Source organism: Platichthys flesus, chromosome 17 (genome assembly GCF_949316205.1).
Source record: "Platichthys flesus chromosome 17, fPlaFle2.1, whole genome shotgun sequence".
NCBI lineage: Eukaryota > Metazoa > Chordata > Actinopteri > Pleuronectiformes > Pleuronectidae > Platichthys > Platichthys flesus.
This window is the reverse complement of record NC_084961.1, coordinates 264090-285525: the sequence shown is the minus strand read 5'-3', so window position 1 is coordinate 285525 and position 21436 is coordinate 264090. Positions and strand designations below refer to the sequence as shown.

General features: G+C 47.9%; 1 protein-coding gene across 2 annotated transcripts; it reads right to left on the bottom strand.

Annotated features, from left to right (window-relative positions):
• Positions 1–149: 149 nt before the first annotated feature.
• On the bottom strand, positions 150–21220 carry npr1a (natriuretic peptide receptor 1a). 2 transcript variants are annotated; one of them, XM_062409572.1, is made up of 22 exons: positions 20876–21220; positions 17577–18330; positions 14939–15129; positions 14735–14848; positions 14264–14414; positions 10612–10706; positions 10357–10492; positions 10184–10268; positions 9736–9856; positions 9444–9518; positions 9277–9354; positions 8668–8772; positions 4290–4361; positions 3421–3577; positions 2957–3112; positions 2582–2750; positions 2075–2221; positions 1846–1969; positions 1672–1740; positions 1298–1472; positions 1114–1212; positions 150–894 (listed from the first exon to the last, which is right to left on the bottom strand). In XM_062409572.1, the coding sequence occupies exons 2-22, from the start codon at positions 18295–18297 to the stop codon at positions 752–754; spliced, it is 3183 nt and encodes a 1060-aa protein (XP_062265556.1). In that variant the 5' UTR covers positions 18298–18330; positions 20876–21220; the 3' UTR covers positions 150–751. The 2 variants fall into 2 exon arrangements, with proteins under 2 accessions (XP_062265556.1, XP_062265555.1); XM_062409571.1 differs by having other exon boundaries at positions 1672–1969.
• Positions 21221–21436: the final 216 nt, after the last annotated feature.

The following is a 21436-nucleotide window of genomic DNA, read 5'->3' as shown; positions in this document are numbered from 1 at the left end:
GCCACAAGCTCTGACTGATGGGACAGTGGACCAATCACAGGATAGGAAATCTGGAGCCAATCCCAGGGCTTCTGTGCCTTCATCAGTAACACGTAAACATCAATAACACAGAATAATCACCAAGATAAACACACAAATATTACATGTGATTATGATTTAAATAAACTTTATTGATCATCTGCAGCTTAAAATACTACAACATTAAAATCAAAGACAAGTGAGAGATGTGAGGGAGTCCTGACTTCATGTTAAAAACATGTGGACGACTCACTAGAGTTCAGTGATTTGAAATGAGAGCAGAAAACAACCTGCTCAAATCAAAGAGGCTCTGATGAAACACAATGATTGATCTCTGAAGATTCACATGAACCACCTCACCGTAAATTATTACTTTCTATATCCTCCATGTTTTCTGGAAAAAACTATTCATCTGTAGTCATTTTATGGAAAACACACATTTGTATTTTAGCAATAATCAGCAGAACATAAAAAATAGCTGATTTGGAACTTTTATCCTGGAGTTAATAGTTACACAAACATATTATAACAGTTTATTTTGTTATTTACACAATATTTGATTTATTAACACGAAACATTCTTATGTCAGAGGTAACTGTCCAATCGGAGAGGAGGAGGGAGGGGCCAACACCAGCTAGTTGTTTCTTTCCACATTTCCTCAGTCTGTCAGTATCCTCCTCTGTCAGTTGTGGTCCTCTGTCAGTTGTCTTCCTCTGTCAGTTGTGGTCCTCTGTCAGTTGTCTTCCTCTCCCAGCAGCCAGTACGTCCTCATTGGACCTTTCCCCTTCACCTGGATTTCTCCTCTGAGCTCTAATGTGAAGCAGCTGAATTCCAGCAGAACCTGACGAGTGGCTTCTGACACATGAATCTTCAAAGCTGTGGACAACAGACATCATGTCAGTGAACCTGGTCCTACTGTGCATATGTCTTTGTGAGAAACATTCTAAGCCTACAACCTACTGCTTGAGGGTTAACACTTAGAATTAAGGTTAGGTAATTGTGTGTGTGTGTGTGTGTGTGTGTGTGTGTGCGTGTGTGTGTGTGTCTGTGTGTGTGTGTGTGTGTGTGTGTGTGTGTGTGGTGTGTGTGCGTTACCCTCTCCGTTGGACTCCATGCGTGACGTTGTGTTGACCGTGTCTCCAAACAGACAGTACCTGGGCATCTTCAGCCCGACCACACCGGCACAAACTGGACCTGAACACACACAACAACAAAAATCATGTAGTGTATTTAATAAATCACATGACACACACTCACTCGCACACACACAAACACACACCGCTGTGTATGCCGATGCGGAGCAGCAGCTGCTGATTGGCTCGGTGTCGGGTCCTGAAGCTCTTCACAGCGTCCAGAAGGGCGAGGGACATCCGGGCCACCTCCCGGGCGTGGAAGTTACCGTTCCTCACCGGCAGCCCAGACACCACCATGTAGGCATCGCCAATAGTCTCCACCTGGGGGCAGTGTTCACACATGTTTTGGATTTGCGTCTCACTCAGATTTGAATGTCCCGATGGAACCCCAGCAGCCAACACGTAGCTCTTTAATCAGGAAGAACCTGAGAGCGGAGGTTCCTTACGTGACACAGGCTAACATGCTAACATGCTAACGCAGCTGAGCACAGGATCAAGCAGCGAGTGAAAGTGGTTCTACCTTGTAAACATCAAAGTTATCGATGATGGCGTCAAAGCAGGTGTAGAGGTCGTTCAGAAAAGTGACCACCTGCAGGTAGAGAGACCACATTAAACCTCCTGCTGCAGGTTCCTGGATGGAGGGTTCTGAGTTCTGCTGAGTTCTGCTGAGTTCTGCTGAGCGGGTTCCACTGACCTGCAGCGGCGTGCTCTCAGCAGACAGCGCGGTGAAGCCCACGATGTCGCTGAAGTAAATGGTGACCGAGTCGAAAGCTTCAGCCTGAACCGTCTCCCCTCGCTTCAGCTGCTCAGCGACTGAACTGTCATAAACACACAAATCATCTTGTATCTGATACCGTAGTGTACTTATTGTGCAGTATATGTGCTGTATAGTATTTGATGCAGTATTACTGCAGTATAGTTACTGTGGTAGTATCTGGTAGAGCAGTGCTTCAGCCTTGCGTTTCTCCTCGTGGTACGCCTGCGTCCTCTCCTCCACCAGCTCCTCCAGGTTGTTGGCGTACTGCTCCATCCGAGACAGAAGGTTGTCCAGGATGTTTGAACCATAACCTCTACAGACCAGACATGTGTGTGTGAATATACAACACACACAGACAGACACACACACACACACTAACTGCTCCTGTCTTGATCTAACTGAGGCCATCTGTAGCCACCGGCCATAGTACTCAGACTAATTACCTGTGTGTGTTTTCTAGTCTAACACACAAAGAGAAAAAACATGCATGTAAAACAGTCACTTTATTAGGGACACCTGAGGGAGAGGGGAGGGGTTTTAATTTTCCTTTCTAAAGAGGAGATTAATGTGTTTCATCTCTTAGCTGAATGTTTGATGAGAGCAGGGATGATGTTTAAAACTCGTTCTCACGTATCTAACACACACACACAAACACACACGCACACACACACACCTGTGTTGTTTCCCCAGCAGGATCTTGATGGTGCTGAAGTCCGGCCTCTCACTCGGCTCTTCGCTCCAGCAGCGCTGCATCAGGACTCCGAGCTCCTCGCTGTGACTGTGGAAGCAGAGGGAGGGACGCAGGGGGGGGGGGGCACCCCGAATCACCGCCTGGATGATCTCTGGGGGGGGGGGGGGGGGGGTACAGTATTTAGTAAGTCGTAGAAGTCGGAGCTGCTGCTGATCAGTTTACTCTGAATATTGTTCTTCTGTTAAATCACTGCTGCTTCATCCTCCAATCGGTTATAAACACAGTGTCCACTGGAGGGAGCTATCTGTTCATCTATCTATTAGCTAGAGGTGGACTTGTCTCCTGACGACCTCTGACCTTTAGGATTGAGGGTTTGAGTGTCGAGGTGGAAAACTCCTCTGAGCAGAGCCACTTCCTGCAGGATGACCCCGAAGCTGTAGACGTCTCCCTTCTGAGTTCCCCCGGGGGGGGGGCAGTCGGACCTCAGCAGTTCTGGAGCCGTCCACAGTTTACCTGCAGGGGGCATCTGTGTTACATGGAGTTCACATGACGGATCACATACTACACGTCTCATCGGGTCTAATCAAACTGAGACTAGAGAAGATTATTTCACTAAACGTCTCTGACTTCTAATCAAATATAAAACTATCAAATAAAAACAGGTGTACGATGTGTGGAATTCATTTCTCCTCATTTATTGCCAAGTAGGTGTAAACTTTATGATTCTGATTCTGATGTGTATGCTTGTGTGTGCGTGTGTGTATTTGTGTGCATGTGCGTGTGTTTGTGTGCGTGTGTGTGTTATTGTGTGTGTATCATACGTGCGTAGTAGGCGTGTGTGTCCTCGGGGCAGCCCCCCCGGAGGCTCTGCAGACCGTAGTCCGTGATCTTCAGGACGAAGCGACTGTCGACCACGCAGTTGGACGACTTCAGGTTCCCGTGGGAGAGGATCACGCTGTTGTGGAGGAAGCTCATCCCCTTCACACGACAACACACACAACTTGACTTCCCCTTCACACAACAACAATCACAAACACAACTTGACTTCCCCTTCACACGACAACACACACAACTTGACTTCCCCTTCACACAACAACAATCACAAACACAACTTGACTTCCCCTTCACACGACAACACACACAACTTGACTTCCCCTTCACACAACAACAATCACAAACACAACTTGACTTCCCCTTCACACGACAACACACACAACTTGACTTCCCCTTCACACAACAACAATCACAAACACAACTTGACTTCCCCTTCACACGACAACAAACACAAACACAACTTGACTTCCCCTTCACACAACAACAATCACAAACACAACTTGACTTCCCCTTCACACGACAACAATCACAAACACAACTTGACTTCACAGCTGAGTTAACGTTGGTCATCAGTGTCACGAGGGACCTCTCACTGAATTCAGTTAGTTGTAATCTGCATGGTCACCACTAGAGGTCACTACATCCTACACACTGATATAATAACCACTTCCTGTCCCCAGATGACATCACAACGAGTGTGACCTGTGTGTTGTTCATGTGTCACCTAATCTCTCTGACAGCTCGTGTCTCGATGGACTGAACATGGACACCTGTCACTGTTTGATTGACAGGCTGTAGCTCACTGTTCCCATGGAAACCAGGGGATTCTCTGTGTGCCGTGGTGACAGGTCGTTACCTTGACGATGTCAGTGACGAGCGAGTATCTGAACATCCAGTCCAACGTGATGCTGTCGCTCTCCATCAGGTCCTGGAAGGAACACACACACATCAGGGTTTCTACACACGTGAGGAGCATCAGCTGGACCTTCAGCCCAACATGAACCTGGTTCCTGTTCCAGACAACATGTCTGCTGGAAGAGGAGGTGGAAGCTCATTAGATGTTTTCACCTTAGTTGTGCAGTATTTGTCTTCTTGTGTACTTTAGTATATCATTTTTTTGTCTCGTGTGTTCCTTTCTTATATCACATGTCCAGAACATTTCTACCAGACCCTCTGTGAAGGTTTGTTCTACCAGACCCTCTGTGAAGGTTTGTTCTACCAGACTCAACATGAAGGTTTGTTCTACCAGACTCAACGTGAAGGTTTGTTCTACCAGACCCTCTGTGAAGGTTTGTTCTACCAGACCCTCTGTGAAGGTTTGTTCTACCAGACTCTCTGTGAAGGTTTGTTCTACCAGACTCAACGTGAAGGTTTGTTCTACCAGACTCAACGTGAAGGTTTGTTCTACCAGACTCAACGTGAAGGTTTGTTCTACCAGACTCAACATGAAGGTTTGTTCTACCAGACCCTCTGTGAAGGTTTGTTCTACCAGACCCTCTGTGAAGGTTTGTTCTACCAGACCCTCTGTGAAGGTTTGTTCTACCAGACCCTCTGTGAAGGTTTGTTCTACCAGACTCAACGTGAAGGTTTGTTCTACCAGACTCAACGTGAAGGTTTGTTCTACCAGACTCAACGTGAAGGTTTGTTCTACCAGACTCTCTGTGAAGGTTTGTTCTACCAGACTCAACGTGAAGGTTTGTTCTACCAGACTCAACGTGAAGGTTTGTTCTACCAGACCCTCTGTGAAGGTTTGTTCTACCAGACCCTCTGTGAAGGTTTGTTCTACCAGACTCAACGTGAAGGTTTGTTCTACCAGACTCTCTGTGAAGGTTTGTTCTACCAGACTCAACGTGAAGGTTTGTTCTACCAGACCCTCTGTGAAGGTTTGTTCTACCAGACCCTCTGTGAAGGTTTGTTCTACCAGACTCTCTGTGAAGGTTTGTTCTACCAGGCTCAACGTGAAGGTTTGTTCTACCAGACTCTCTGTGAAGGTTTGTTCTACCAGACCCTCTGTGAAGGTTTGTTCTACCAGACCCTCTGTGAAGGTTTGTTCTACCAGACTCAACATGAAGGTTTGTTCTACCAGACTCAACGTGAAGGTTTGTTCTACCAGACCCTCTGTGAAGGTTTGTTCTACCAGACCCTCTGTGAAGGTTTGTTCTACCAGACTCAACGTGAAGGTTTGTTCTACCAGACTCAACGTGAAGGTTTGTTCTACCAGACTCTCTGTGAAGGTTTGTTCTACCAGACTCTCTGTGAAGGTTTGTTCTACCAGACTCAACGTGAAGGTTTGTTCTACCAGACCCTCTGTGAAGGTTTGTTCTACCAGACTCTCTGTGAAGGTTTGTTCTACCAGACTCAACGTGAAGGTTTGTTCTACCAGACCCTCTGTGAAGGTTTGTTCTACCAGACTCTCTGTGAAGGTTTGTTCTACCAGACTCAACGTGAAGGTTTGTTCTACCAGACTCTCTGTGAAGGTTTGTTCTACCAGACTCAACGTGAAGGTTTGTTCTACCAGACCCTCTGTGAGGTTTGTTCTACCAGACCCTCTGTGAAGGTTTGTTCTACCAGACTCTCTGTGAAGGTTTGTTCTACCAGACCCTCTGTGAAGGTTTGTTCTACCAGACTCTCTGTGAAGGTTCCAGCTGTGAGGAACCAGCGTCTGTGGAGCTTCAGCAGAAAACCTCCTCCTCCACTCAGAGCGCTGAGCTGCTGGTAACTGACCTGAGAGATCCAGAGGTCGTCTGGCAACAGCCCAGCCCCCCCCCCCCCCCGCCCCCCCACCGCCCACAGCAGGCCGGCATGCTGCTAGGTTACAGTACCAGGAGGTTGCTAGGTTACAGTGCTGACAGATATGTATAACTGGGAGAGAAGACACACAGTGTGTAGATGAGAGGTACACACAGTGTGTAGATGAGAGGGACACACAGTGTGTAGATGAGAGAAGACACACAGTGTGTAGATGAGAGGTACACACAGTGTGTAGATGATAGGGACACACAGTGTGTAGATGAGAGGTACACACAGTGTGTAGATGAGAGGTACACACAGTGTGTAGATGAGAGGTACACACAGTGTGTAGATGAGAGAAGACACACAGTGTGTAGATGAGAGGGACACACAGTGTGTAGATGAGAGGTACACACAGTGTGTAGATGATAGGGACACACAGTGTGTAGATGAGAGGGACACACAGTGTGTAGATGAGAGGTACACACAGTGTGTAGATGATAGGGACACACAGTGTGTAGATGAGAGGTACACACAGTGTGTAGATGAGAGGTACACACAGTGTGTAGATGAGAGGGACACACAGTGTGTAGATGAGAGGGACACACAGTGTGTAGATGAGAGGGACACACAGTGTGTAGATGAGAGGGACACACAGTGTGTAGATGAGAGGTACACACAGTGTGTAGATGAGAGGTACACACAGTGTGTAGATGAGAGAAGACACACAGTGTGTAGATGAGAGGTACACACAGTGTGTAGATGAGAGAAGACACACAGTGTGTAGATGAGAGGGACACACAGTGTGTAGATGAGAGGTACACACAGTGTGTAGATGAGAGAAGACACACAGTGTGTAGATGAGAGGGACACACAGTGTGTAGATGAGAGGGACACACAGTGTGTAGATGAGAGGGACACACAGTGTGTAGATGAGAGGGACACACAGTGTGTAGATGAGAGAAGACACACAGTGTGTAGATGAGAGGGACACACAGTGTGTAGATGATAGGGACACAAGGTGTGTAGATGAGAGGGACACACGGTGTGTAGATGAGAGGGACACACAGTGTGTAGATGAGAGGGACACACAGTGTGTAGATGAGAGGGACACACAGTGTGTAGATGAGAGGGACACACAGTGTGTAGATGAGAGGGGACACACAGTGTGTAGATGAGAGGGACACACAGTGTGTAGATGAGAGAAGACACACGGTGTGTAGATGAGAGGGACACACGGTGTGTAGATGAGAGGGACACACGGTGTGTAGATGAGAGGTACACACGGTGTGTAGATGAGAGGGACACACGGAGTGTAGATGAGAGGGACACACGGTGTGTAGATGAGAGGGACACACAGTGTGTAGATGAGAGAAGACACACAGTGTGTAGATGAGAGGTACACACAGTGTGTAGATGAGAGGGGACACACAGTGTGTAGATGAGAGGGACACACAGTGTGTAGATGAGAGGGGACAGACAGTGTGTAGATGAGAGGGGACAGACAGTGTGTAGATGAGAGGTACACACAGTGTGTAGATGAGAGGGACACACAGTGTGTAGATGAGAGGGACACACAGTGTGTAGATGAGAGGGACACACAGTGTGTAGATGAGAGGGGACAGACGGTGTGTAGATGAGAGGGGACACACAGTGTGTAGATGAGAGGGACACACAGTGTGTAGATGAGAGGGACACACAGTGTGTAGATGAGAGGGGACACACAGTGTGTAGATGAGAGGGGACAGACGGTGTGTAGATGAGAGGGACACACAGTGTGTAGATGAGAGGGACACACGGTGTGTAGATGAGAGGGACACACAGTGTGTAGATGAGAGGGACACACAGTGTGTAGATGAGAGGGGACACACAGTGTGTAGATGAGAGGGACACACAGTGTGTAGATGAGAGGGACACACAGTGTGTAGATGAGAGAAGACACACAGTGTGTAGATGAGAGGGACACACGGTGTGTAGATGAGAGGGACACACGGTGTGTAGATGAGAGAAGACACACAGTGTGTAGATGAGAGGGGACAGACAGTGTGTAGAGTCAATGAGGGGGGACACACAGTGTGTAGATGAGAGAAGACACACAGTGTGTAGATGAGAGAAGACACACAGTGTGTAGATGAGAGAAGACACACAGTGTGTAGATGAGAGGTACACACAGTGTGTAGATGAGAGGGGACACACAGTGTGTAGGTGAGAGGGACACACAGTGTGTAGATGAGAGGGACACACAGTGTGTAGATGAGAGGGGACAGACGGTGTGTAGATGAGAGGGGACACACAGTGTGTAGATGATAGGGACACACAGTGTGTAGATGAGAGGGACACACAGTGTGTAGATGAGAGAAGACACAGTGTGTAGAGTCAATGAGGGGGGACAGAGAGGCTGGAGGGATACAGGTGGTTGATAGAGGGATCCAGAGGGTTAACAGGTACAGAGGGACTGAGGGTCCACAGGGTTCATGGGGGGTGCGGAGTCGGGGGTGCAGTACCTGCAGACTGCCTCTGGGGCAGTATTCTGTGATGATGCACATGTTCGGGGGGTCGATGCAGGCGCCGATGAAGTGAGTCAGGTGCTCGTTCTGGACATCACGCATCTGCAGGAGGAGAAACTTCAAAGTCATCACAGTCACAGATCAAAGCCCTCAGCGTCAGTAGGTCGGCTGGTCAGTCAGGTCTGTGAGTAGGAAGCTACATCTCCCAACAAGACCAGTAGCATCTTACAGAGTGCGCCCTGATGCCCCACCAGTAGGGTCAGCAGGTAGTTCATTAACAACAGAGACGTCAGTCAGTAGCTGTGTCTGTAGATATAACGATGGACAGTAGAGGGTCCGGTCAGTCGGTAGGCAGGGGGTCAGTCCATCAGGTCTGGGGAGGCTAAGCACCTCGTTGGTCAGTGAGTCAGTTGATGGGCAGGTGGAAGGTTGGGAGTGAGGTCAGTCGGTAAGATCTGACACTGGCTTCACAACCAGTGAGCAAGGCAGCGATCACTCAATCAAGTACTGGTTCATGCTCAACGCTCAATCTGAGAAGGTTTGATTCTCACAGGACCATGAACCTCCTGTCCACCGGCTCCTCAGCGCAGGAGATTGAGTTCTTACATGTTTCAGCTCAAACAGAAGCTTCCTGGTCAGCTCTACACGCTTCTTGTTGATATATTTGATGGCAGCTAGATTTCCCTGCAGAAGACAAAATCAGACAGATGAACACATTCCTCGACCACCATGACAACACACTGGTGTGTCGGGTGTAGTCCACAGCGTCACACCTTGTAGTATCCAGTCTTGGTGTAGATCTGGAAGTTTCCCTCCATGGTCATGAGGGAGCCGTAGTTGGATCCTTTCTGCAGAGACACAGTGAGACCAGTCAACAGTTCTCATCTGTACTGAGAACCCACAGAGAGGTTCCTCCAGAACTTCATCAATATTCACTCTAAAGAAAGTCTGAACGTCTGAGGAACTTGATGAGAAGGTTCCTTCTCCGGATGAATCTGATGAACTCCATCACCTGGAGCCCACCAGAGTTCATCATCACATGCAGGTCGAGTGTTATCTTGTTACCAGAGACATGGTGAGGCGGCTGCAGGCTCTCTTCAGGACTTTGTCCAGGTTGCTCATCTGGACATCGTCCCAGGAGACTCTCCACAGCTGAGCAGCCAGCTCGCTCTCCAGCTTCAGCTTCCTGCTCACAACCAGCAGGACCACACAAACCAGTGATCAGGTTCCCAGTAGAAAGATGAAGCGTTTGTTTCATCAAGTGAACGTGAACATGCATATAAATATAAATTTAAATATGAATATGAATATGAATATAAATATGAATATAAATATGAATATAAATATGAATATGAATATGAATATGAATATACATATGAATATGAATATAAATATGAATATGAATATAAATATGAATATGAATATGAATATACATATGAATATGAATATGAATATAAATATGAATATGAATATACATATGAATATAAATATAAATATAAATATAAAACGTCACCTGCAGATAAAGATGGTCACCGTGACGATGATGACGAAGATGAAAGACATCACTATGGCAACCATCTGATGCATCGAGACTGTACCTGCGGAGGAGAGGGGGCGTGTCAACGAGTGATGCAGGAGTGGGCGTGGTTATGTAAGTGCGCTCTGTGTGGGGGCGTGTGCACGTACGTGCGAGGCACGACGGCTTGTCGTTCTTGAAGCCACACTCCGGAACATCTGGAGGCGGAGCTCCCCCTGGCCACTGGAAGCTCCGCCCACTCTGCATGAGCAGCTGTTTTCTACTGCTGTTGTACACACACACCACCTAAACACACACACACACACACACACACACACACACAGACACACACACACACACAGGTGGTTGAACTTCTTGTCTGCTCGTGGTGACATCACAGTTTCTTTGAGGTCAGAAGCTTTTACCTGAAACTCTCCAGAGTCGACGTCCGTCATGTCCCAAACAGCAAAGTCCATCTGTCTGTCCCCCAACTCGTCCATCTCCACCACACCCATCACTCCTACAGACACACACAGCCTGACTGTGACTGCACTCCTACACACACACAACCTGACTGTGACTGCACTCCTACAGACACACACAGCCTGACTGTGACTGCACTCCTACAGACACACACAACCTGACTGTGACTGCACTCCTACAGACACACACAGCCTGACTGTGACTGCACTCCTACACACACACACAACCTGACTGTGACTGCACTCCTACAGACACACACAACCTGACTGTGACTGCACTCCTACAGACACACACAACCTGACTGTGACTGCACTCCTACACACACACAACCTGACTGTGACTGCACTCCTACACACACACAACCTGACTGTGACTGCACTCCTACAGACACACACAACCTGACTGTGACTGCACTCCTACAGACACACAAAACCTGACTGTGACTGAGTTGTTAGTGTTTCCTCAAATTAAAACGAGCCAATTAAAAGTCTCAAGTAACTGCCGGGGGCGTGGCCAACACGTAGAAAAGTGTGTGTGTGTGTGTGTAGATCTAGATTTCTGCCTCTCTCTCTTCACTCTCCTCCTCCTCCTGTCCTCTCCTACCCCCCCGATGCAGAGTGATTAATGTCTCTGTCTGTCCCAGTGTCTGTGTCCCGTTGGAGAAGCAGCAGAGGTGAACAGAGACTTGTGGATCAGGGACATCAACACACTCAGTCCATCTGTCAGTCACTGAGCCGGCAGCACACACACCAACCCTCACTTCCTCACTTCCTTCACTTCCTTCACTTCCTTCACTTCCTTCACTTCCTTCTGGTTTCATCCCAGTATGAAGATGATAAACTATCTGCAGGCTGCAGGCGAGCAGCACTGAGCGTGAGGAAATGGAACGTGTCTCAACAACAGACGACAGGACGTCCTGGTCTGTCCTCGTCCAGCAGGAGATGAGTCGGTGATCATCATGTGTGACCGTCCTGTCTGCGTGCCCCCCCCCCCCCCCCCGCTGTAGAGACACTGATACAACATTGAGCTTAGCTAGCTGAGCATCAGAACTGAGCCACAGCTCATCCTGTCCAGTGGTGTTGATGTTCTCCTGCTGATGGACAGAGGTAATAAACTCAGACAGTACCATGTGTGATGGGGGCGGGGGGGGGGGGGGGGGGCAAGCGGTTAAACTGGGGAAACAATCATCTTATTGGAAAAGTCATTGATTAGAAGCTGAGCCAATCAGAAGATCAATACAAGGTTTAAACCACAGTGACGCTGGGAAACGGTTTAATTTAATTGAACCTGAATTCTGTTGAGTTTTCTTGAGTCAGGTTTGCTGACACATCGCTGACCTTTGGCCTTTGACCTTGCTGATGTCAGCATGGTGACATTAGTTTCCTGCAGTCGCGACAAAGTAAGAATCTGGTTTCATGCAGCTCCCTCTGGAGGCCGGGGGTGGGCTGCTCGTAAAAACAGACTGTCAGCTTTAAGTAAATGACGAGGCTCTGCTGAGAGGCATCAGGGTCACAGGTCAGAGGTCAGAGGTCAGAGGTCACGGAAGCTCACTGATCAATAAACACTGAAGAACACGTCTTGAGGAAGGATTCTAGATTTATTTTACTGCAAAACTAACAACAAACTAGTTTAATCTCACACACATGAAACATCTGTCTAAAAACCAGTAGGTTTAAAATGTGCAATATGTTGATCACTGTCATACAGACATTAATAATGTAATGTAATGTAATGTAATGTAATGTAACTTAACAGCTGAGTAACTGGGAAACATCTGGAACCATGAAGAAACCGCTGACTTAGCTATCCTGGATACAGAAGGCCACATCTCACTGAACTTAGAACAACATGTGAATTAAAGGGAAATAATTTAGCATTATATATATTTCTGAATAATAAAAAGAAAGCATGATCATTTTCTGGTGGAAGGTTTTAAGGTGGTTTGAACATCTATCGTTTCTGTCGTTTGCTAAACGTGAATCTAAAATATCAGAGAGCCGCTGGTGTCGCTCTGTGAATCTGGTCTGATCTGATTAGTGGCTCGTCTCCAGCTGAGGTCAGCAGTCAGCCTGTCACTTCCTGTGAGGGATGTTTGTTTTCCACACCTGGAGCTTCCACCCCCCCCCCCCCCCCCTCCCTTCAGGCACAACCAGAGAGAAATGTGACTCTAACTAAAACAGAGCAGGACCAGAGAGACAGACCTGATTCAAATGAAGAACACGAGACACCTTCAGTCTGTGGACTCCCAACTGTCCTCTTGTCCTATCATCTGATACTGTCTAGTTATGTCTTTGTGTTTATGTCAAATATCTGTATTTGAAAGAAGAGCAGCTGGACCTTTCACAACAGCCCCAGGACCAGCATGCCAGACTAAGACCACCAGGACGTCCTGTCTCGTCTTGTCCCTCCTGTCCAGTTCCCGTAGGTCCTGTGTGTCTCCTCCCGGCTGGTATTGGTCTTCTGCTTCTCTGTGTTTGTGGACGCTCAGTGATCTGACTCTAACAGTTTGACTGCCTCAGTCTGTTCTGTATTTTTCCATCCACATGATTAAACGTCTCATCTGTTTATTTTCTAAATGTTTCACCATCTCAAACAACAGAAAGATATTTTCTTAAAAACCAAATGACTGATTTCATGTTTAAACCAACACGTGTCTGATGGATGGAGACGTTTCTACAGAAGATCACTTTAGGTCAGATAAACTGCTCCGCTGACCAATCACAGGCTGTTATTCTTTCTTTCTGGCTTTGGACGGACTGGACGCAAACCTGAGTGGACAAACATCAGCTGCTCTCAGGTCAGAGGTGATCGTTGGAGACAAGACGTTTCTATCTAGCAAAAATAGAAAACACTTTCCTCAAAGACGGTGGCAGCAGATGAGCAACGTGCCGTGGACGTCCTGTAGGGGGCAGACTCATAGTGGGGGAGGGGAGGGGGGTTGACTGTAATAAAGCAAATAATCTGAGACATGAAGTTTGTTGTTTGAGAGAGAAACCATCTTATCGCTCAGCTCCACCAATCAATCACTCTGTATGGACCCTGACCAAGTATCCAATCAGGAGTCTCCGTGCTCTGTGAGGTCACCATGAGAAAGAGAGGCTGGCATTTCCTTTTTGCTGATTTTCTACACAAACACACACACATGCACGCACACAGCGTGTTAGCGTAGCGTTGCAATGTAAATGTGTCCCAGCTGGAAGTGACACTGGGAACATGGAGACAGGACGTCTGAGACCAAAACCACCAACCAGGACAGGGAACCCACAGGGAGCGCTCTGATAGGAGGATCACATGACATCTTGAAGTCGAGGATCAAGCGGGTGAGGGGTCGATCTGCACTGATCTGAAACCAGTTACCTGAAGGACCTGCTTCAGAGCCTCTCCTCTGGCTCCTGAGATCATGTGTTGATGATTTGTTGTTGTACAAATAGACTCAGTGTTTTTTATTGCACTATGAGATATTTATGTTCTGTGGTTTTTGTATTATTTAGAATCCTGACTTTTCTCATCCAGCTCTGTGATTTGATTGGCCGACAGCTCAAGGTTCCCATGCGTCTCGGAAAAGTTTCCAGAACATTCTCATGAGAAACTCACCTGGGAATGTTCTGTTCCACATCCTCCTGGTCACCAGGTCCCGTTTGGGTCTCAGGACCCCCCCCGGTCCTCGGTGCTGGCCCAGGGTCTCGTTCAGAGCGTGAGCGTAGAGCATCACTCCGTCGTGGAAGCCTCCGGCGATCAGGTTGTACTGGAGCAGAAGTGACATCACATCCACGCTCAGTGGGATAGAAACATGTTATGATGTGAAGGCATGTTCAGAACATCTTATATGATCTTCTGTTCATTTCTAAATGTTGGTTCATTCAAACATCAGGATACGCTTCCTTATGTCTGGGTTCTCCTCTCACATGCAAACAGGGAACCGAAGCACCAGGAACCATCAGATGATGGAGATCATTCTGCTTCATGTGGAACACTCAGGTTCTAACTGTGTGGAACCCAGAGAACCGGTCTCTGACCTCCTGCTAGCGCTAGCGATGCTAACCAAGCTTCAGGGTGTGTAGGTACCAGAGAGTCTTCGATGGTGAAGTTGAATAACTTCTTTGCGTCGCTCTTCAGAGTTTCAACAAACTGACGATATTCTGGATTCTGAGGCTCCAGGTACGACAACACCTTCACGCTCTGACGACAACAACAACAACACAACAACAGGCAGAAAATCAATAACAACAAACAACAGCATCACACTTGTTTAAAAGAAGGCTCCCTCACCCTGAAGGCGAGTCGGGCGGTGGAGTCGTCCTGGTCCCCTCGGTACCAGGGTCTGACGGGGCCTCGCCCCCCCAAGCCCTCGGCAAACAGATCGATAAAGAAGAAGACGTACTCCTGCAAATCCACCCCCTCCTTCCAGAACTGCACCATCAGACTCCTCAAGATGTCCCAGGAGCAGCACAGGTACACAACTGAAGGAGACGCACAACAGGACTTCCAATCACACTTTATTTTGTGTATTTAACTCAACTTGAGTTTTTCCTCCTTTATCTTTCTTGTCTTCATATTTTCTTGTTGTTTTTCCAGCATCAACATAATAAAGAAACAATGGAACCCAGACATGTGACAGACACCAACAACCACCTACACCAGTCTGTGGTTGTGTTGTCTCTTTGTGGTTGTTTTGTGTGTCTTTAGGTTTGTTTGATTGTCGTTGTTAACATGTTCAGTCAGATCCATGAACACAATGGACCAAACAGCAGGTTGGAACCAACACACACTTCAGATCCAGTGTCTGGTTTCCTCCTCTGAGGTCACTGTCCCTGACTGATGACCTCACTGCTGGGCTCCTAAGTAACCATGGTGATTATCACTACCCCCCCCCCCCCCCCCCTAACGAGGTCGGTCTGGCAGGAAACACTTGTTAGCGCTCGTTATCAGCTGCAGATCTCTGGTGCTTTGATCTCCACTCTACACAGACTGAGCTGAGTGGACATGTGACGAGTTCAAGGTGATTATTGATAATTATAACAACTTTCACCACAACTACTCACACATTACTGTCCTTTCTTTTTTAGGTTAGTTCTCTTTTAAGATCATTTTGTGAGGTAATGATTCTCAGTTGTCGTCATCTTTTGGTTTGTCGTATTGGAATAACTTTGTATCTGAGAATAAAAACTCAACTCTTGGAAACAGACATTAAATTAACACACACACACACAAAGTGCTGCCAGCGGCTACTGATGGCCTCAGATCATGACAGGAGCAGTTAGTGTGTCTGTTTGTGTGTGTGTGTGTGTCTGGATATTTGTTGTAAAGCCGATTAACATGAAACTTTCCTGATTATAGTATCAACACAAAAGGCACTTTGATGGAAAAAAAAGTTTCACTGTTGAGTACCCAGTTCCCATGGTGCATTTCACTAACAATCAGCCATCACAGATCTTGAGCTTCTGTGACGAGAGCTGTGATTGGCTGATGGAAGCTCCCAGGAACAGATCTGACCTTATTTGGCTAAATCAAACCAAACTCAAAACCAAATGGTTCCTGTTTGCACGCACGTGCACGCCCAGTGTTCATGAGTGGGAATGGAGATTCAGACCGAATTCAAACTCTCTGACGTGTCACTGACGTGTCACAAGTGTTTCTGATCAATGAGTGAATGTGATGAAACATTTGATCATTAGAGCCGCGGTACATTCATAACTTCCATCTATGTTCAGCGTGCCCTCTGGGTTAGTTAATGGTCTGCTAGCTTTAACTGTGGTGGTGTTTCTATCAGCTGACATTGAAAACAGCAGCAGACTAATATGCATTAGTGGTTTTTACACTGGTTTCTATCAGAGTAACAGCTTTACAGTAAAGTTCATAAACATACATGTGACCAAAATACTGAAGAAAATATGTAGGAATAACTTAGCTGCCCTGAATTCCTTTTACACACACACACACACACACACACACACCTGTGTCTGACCTGACCTCTTTAGAAAATGACCTAACGATGAAGGAATGTGTCCTCACAGAGATACACAAACCAGAGTCAGAAACTACTGGAGCAAAAAGATCAAATAATAATTAACTACCATTTAACGAGGAGAAACGAGTGGAGGAGAAAAACAACATGGAGGAGGAGAGAGGGACATGAAGATGTGAACAGGAGAGAAGAGACGAGCAGTCGCCCTCCAAACAGAAGGTTGGCTGCTCGATTCCCAGGCTTCCCCATCTGCATGCTGAAGTGTCCTTGAGCAAGATGCTGAACCCTGCATGTCCTTCATACATGTTGACGACTACATGTAAGTCGCTTTGGATAGAACCGTCAGCCAAGTGACATGTAATGAAACAGTGAGTGATATGATATGTGTCAGAAAGCAAAGAAGGAAGGAAGGAAGGAGGGAAGGAGGGAGGAGGAAGGAGGAAGGAAGGAAGGAGGGAAGGAGGGAGGAGGAAGGAGGAAGGAAGGAAGGAGGAAGGAGGAAGGAGGAAGGAAGGAAGGAGGAAGGAGGAAGGAGGAAGGAAGGAAGGAAGGAAGGAAGGAGGAAGAAGGAAGGAGGAAGGAGGAAGGAGGAAGGAAGGAAGGAGGAAGAAGGAAGGAGGAAGGAAGGAAGGAGGAAGGAGGAAGGAGGAAGGAAGGAAGGAGGAAGGAGGAAGGAAGGAAGGAGGAAGGAGGAAGGAAGGAAGGAGGAAGGAGGAAGGAAGGAAGGAGGAAGGAGGGAAGGAGGGAGGAGGAGGGAGGAAGGAAGGAAGGAGGAAGAAGGAAGGAGGAAGAAGGAAGGAGGAAGGAAGGAAGGAGGAAGAAGGAAGGAGGAAGGAGGAAGGAAGGAAGAAGGAAGGAGGAAGGAGGAAGGAGGAAGGAGGAAGGAGGAAGGAGGAAGGAGGAAGGAGGAAGGAGGAAGGAGGAAGGAGGAAGGTGTCTGACCTCTGCCGTTCTCTCTGATGTCCTGCACCAGAGACTTGAAGTTGACGTCGTCCTCGATGACGTGGTCCCGGGTGCTGATGCTGCGGTTGCCTAGCTGCGTGTACAGCCCCTCGATGGCGAAGTAGCACTGCCGGTCGTCGTTGGCGTCCTTGTTGTCACTGAAGATGAGCATGGCGTGCCGCCAGTCGAACTTCTCCTGGATCCTGGCGCCAAATTCCCCCAGCTTCTTGTGGGTGGGGCCCGTGTTGGTCACCGCGGCGTAGAGCTCGAAGCCGATAGCGCGGGCGCCGGCTGTCACCATGGGAACCCCCCAGTGGGTGGTGAAGCGGGCGACGGGCGAGGAGGAGTAGTCGCAGCCGGGGCCGATGAAGGCCCAGGGGTCATGGGACATCTTGAGGTCAACAGCAACTAGTGGTGCCATAGAGTCCGAGCAGAAGCCGTCGCGGTTTTCTGAGCTGCCGTTAACTAGCCGGAGCTTTAGGCCCGGCAGCAGCCAGGGGTCAGAGTTCACCCGCCGCACCGCCTGGTGGAGGGCCGGCGCCACGCGGGGCCACGCCCACGCATAGTCTGTATTAGTGAGGGGCAAGATGGCTGCCAGGATCACCTCCTGAAGATCCCCTGAGGTGTTGTCAGCTGACAGCGAGGACTCACCTGACGGCGCGAGGAGGAGGAGGAGGAGGAGGAGGAGGAGGAAGGAGGGAGGCCACCAGCCGGACGGCATACTGACGAGGAGCCCAGCAACCTGTCAGACGAGCTGCAGGGAAAAACAGACCACAGTCCAGAATTATGAATAAAACCTTTCCACAGTTTCATGAACTTGTTCTTGATAAAGTCTGAATGTAAAAAGATAAACACGGCTCCCAGTCCCAGTCCGCTGCTGGGAGTTCTGGGAGATTAACCACGTGTTCATGCAAACTGCTGGTGTGCATTAGAGCCATATCGAATCAAATCCTTTATTTTGTTTATCGTTAAAAACAAAGAACTCACAGATTAATAGAACATCATAATGAAAATAATATTTTACACACTGGACCTTTAAAGGACACACAAACACAGAGTTAATAAACAAACATCAGGACTCTATTAAACCAACTGAAGGACAGAATGAAAGTGACGTGTTGGATTCATCTGAGCTCAGTCGGCTGAACCTGGAAGTGCAGAGAGGAAACTGAATCCGCTTGACCTCAGTGCCACGACAAGATGTACCTCAGAGATACTGTGATGATCCCTGTGTGTGTCTGTGTGAGTGTGTGTGTGTCTGTGTGAGTCTGTGTGTGTGTCTGTGTGTTTGTGTGTGAGTCTGTGTGTCTGTGTGTTTCGGTGTGGTTGTGTGTGTCTGTGTTTTTAAGTGCGTCTGTGTGTCTGTCTATATGTATGTATGTGTGTCTGTGTGGTGTGTGTGTTTGTGTGTGTGAGCCATTGTTCTCCAGCAGTCTTCAGTCTTACGTAAGTGTTGTTGCGAAACAGCAGCAGAGACGAATGAAGAACACACAGAGTGGATCAGGAACACGAGAGGAACATGTCAGTAACACGTCATGAACATGAGAGGAACATGTCAGTAACACGTCATGAACACGTCAGGAACACGTCAGGAACACGATAGGAACATGTCAGGAACACGTCAGTGACACGTCATGAACACGAGAGGAACATGAGAGGAACACGTCAGGAACACGTCAGGAACACGTCAGGAACACGTCATGAACATGAGAGGAACACGTCAGGAACACGTCAGTGACACGTCATGAACACGAGAGGAACATGTCAGTAACACGTCATGAACACGTCAGGAACACGTCAGGAACACGTCAGGAACACGTCAGGAACACGTCAGGAACACGATAGGAACATGTCAGGAACACGTCAGGAACACGTCAGGTACACGAGAGGAACACGTCAGGAACACGATAGGAACACGTCAGGAACACGTCAGGAACACGAGAGGAACACGTCAGGAACACGAGAGGAACACGTCAGGAACACGAGAGGAACACGTCAGGAACACGAGAGGAACACGTCAGGAACACGTCAGGAACACGTCAGGTTGAGTACTTGATAGGGAGAGCCTTCGTCGATTAGCGACAACGAGAGGAGATGGTTGGGTCATGAAAAGTCTTGTTGTGCTGATGTGAATATTATATATTTATATAAATCCGTCAAACAGGGGCTGCAGTGAACTCTTAGTTTTAAGATTCAGGGGCAAGTACATTGAATATCACCCAGAAAGCCGTGGAAAGAGACATCATATTTTTCAAATATTGATGCTAGGGGCAGCATATATAATGAAAGTAGGATGGGGCCTAGAAGGGATCCTTGAGGGACCCCACATGTAAGAGGAGTAATCACCAAGGTGGACAGAGAAGCTCCTCTCTGTTAAGTGTGACTGAAACCCTCAGTGCTGCACCCCCCCCCCCCCACAGAGTTCTCCAGACGTGGTCGAGGCTTTCGACAGCAGCCGTCACGTCTCAGAGCTCCAGGACGACAGCGTCTCCTGATCAACAGTGGAATCTGATCGTTCATGTCTGGCTGAACCAGCAGCAACTTTTCATACACATTATTGTCGATTAGATATTTTTGCAGCTGGGTGAGAACTACCTTCTCTTGGACTTTGGACAAGAAAGGCCCTTGAGAAATGGGCCTGTACTCAGAGACAACAGAGGGGGGGGGGGGCAGCTCAACAGCATGTTTGAAGGCAGCTGGGACACAAGCAGAGAGAAGACAGGTGTTTATCTGTGAACACATGAGCTACCAGTGTCACAGATGGTGGACCAGCTGGGACAGGGAGGAGGTGGATGTGGCTCCACCTGATCAGCTGAGCGCAGAGGAGGAAGAGAGGGTGATGGTCAGTGGGCGGAGTTACAGATGAAAGAACTGACGTTATCTCAACACAGAATGTAAGAATCACAGAGACTGAGTCAGATATGAACTCAGATTCCATATGACGGAGTCGTTCACCATCTTCTGAAAGTGCTTCAGTGCGTTTCATCCTGTCATCAGCCCTGAGGACATCTCCTCCATCGAGCAGGAGCTCCGAGCAACACTAGATCCTCATCAAGGATATTCCACTTGAATTGATGTTATCTATATCAATATAAACACTATGAAATATATATATATTTATTATATAACACATCATCTCATCTCATCATCTCATCTCATAAATATATATGTGAAATATGTGAGTTTTTTTTCCACCTCTGAATATTTCATGAAATATCAGTGAATCTGTTGAATATTTAAATGCATTGATTATTGATCATAACAAAGGTTCCAGGTGAACATTGGTTCCAGGTCCTTACCTGCTCAGGTCAGTCTGATGCCTCCTGCAGCTTCATGTGTCCAGAAGAAGAAGAAGAAGAAGAAGAACAAGAAGAAGAAGGAGAAGAAGAAAAAGAAGAAGAAGAAGAACAACAAGAAGAAGAAACAGAACAAGAAGAAGAAACAGAAGAAGAAACAGAAGAGGAGGGAAGCAGGACAGAGTCGGGGTCTGTCCAGGCTCAACCGGAGAAGCTCGTCCCGCAGCTCCCTGTCGGTCCGCAACGTTTCCGGTTGTGTCTCGCGCTGACCGGAGATTTGGAGAACGCGTCCGTCCCGGTTGTTCCCGGTTCAGTGTCGGTGTTCCTCTCCGGTCCGTCAGTGCACACACCGAGGCGCACCAGCGGGCGCGCGCACACGGGCACACTTTTGGTGTTGAAGTTGGGGGGCGGGGCGGTCGTGTGTGGTTGATGACGAGGCCCAGGGGACGCACGTGTATATGTGTTTGTGCACGCGCATGTAAATGAATAACTTTGAGTTTAATTCATATAATTCCTCAGACTGGTTTTATTTATGGCGCCACCTGGTGGAGCCTTCACTCAATA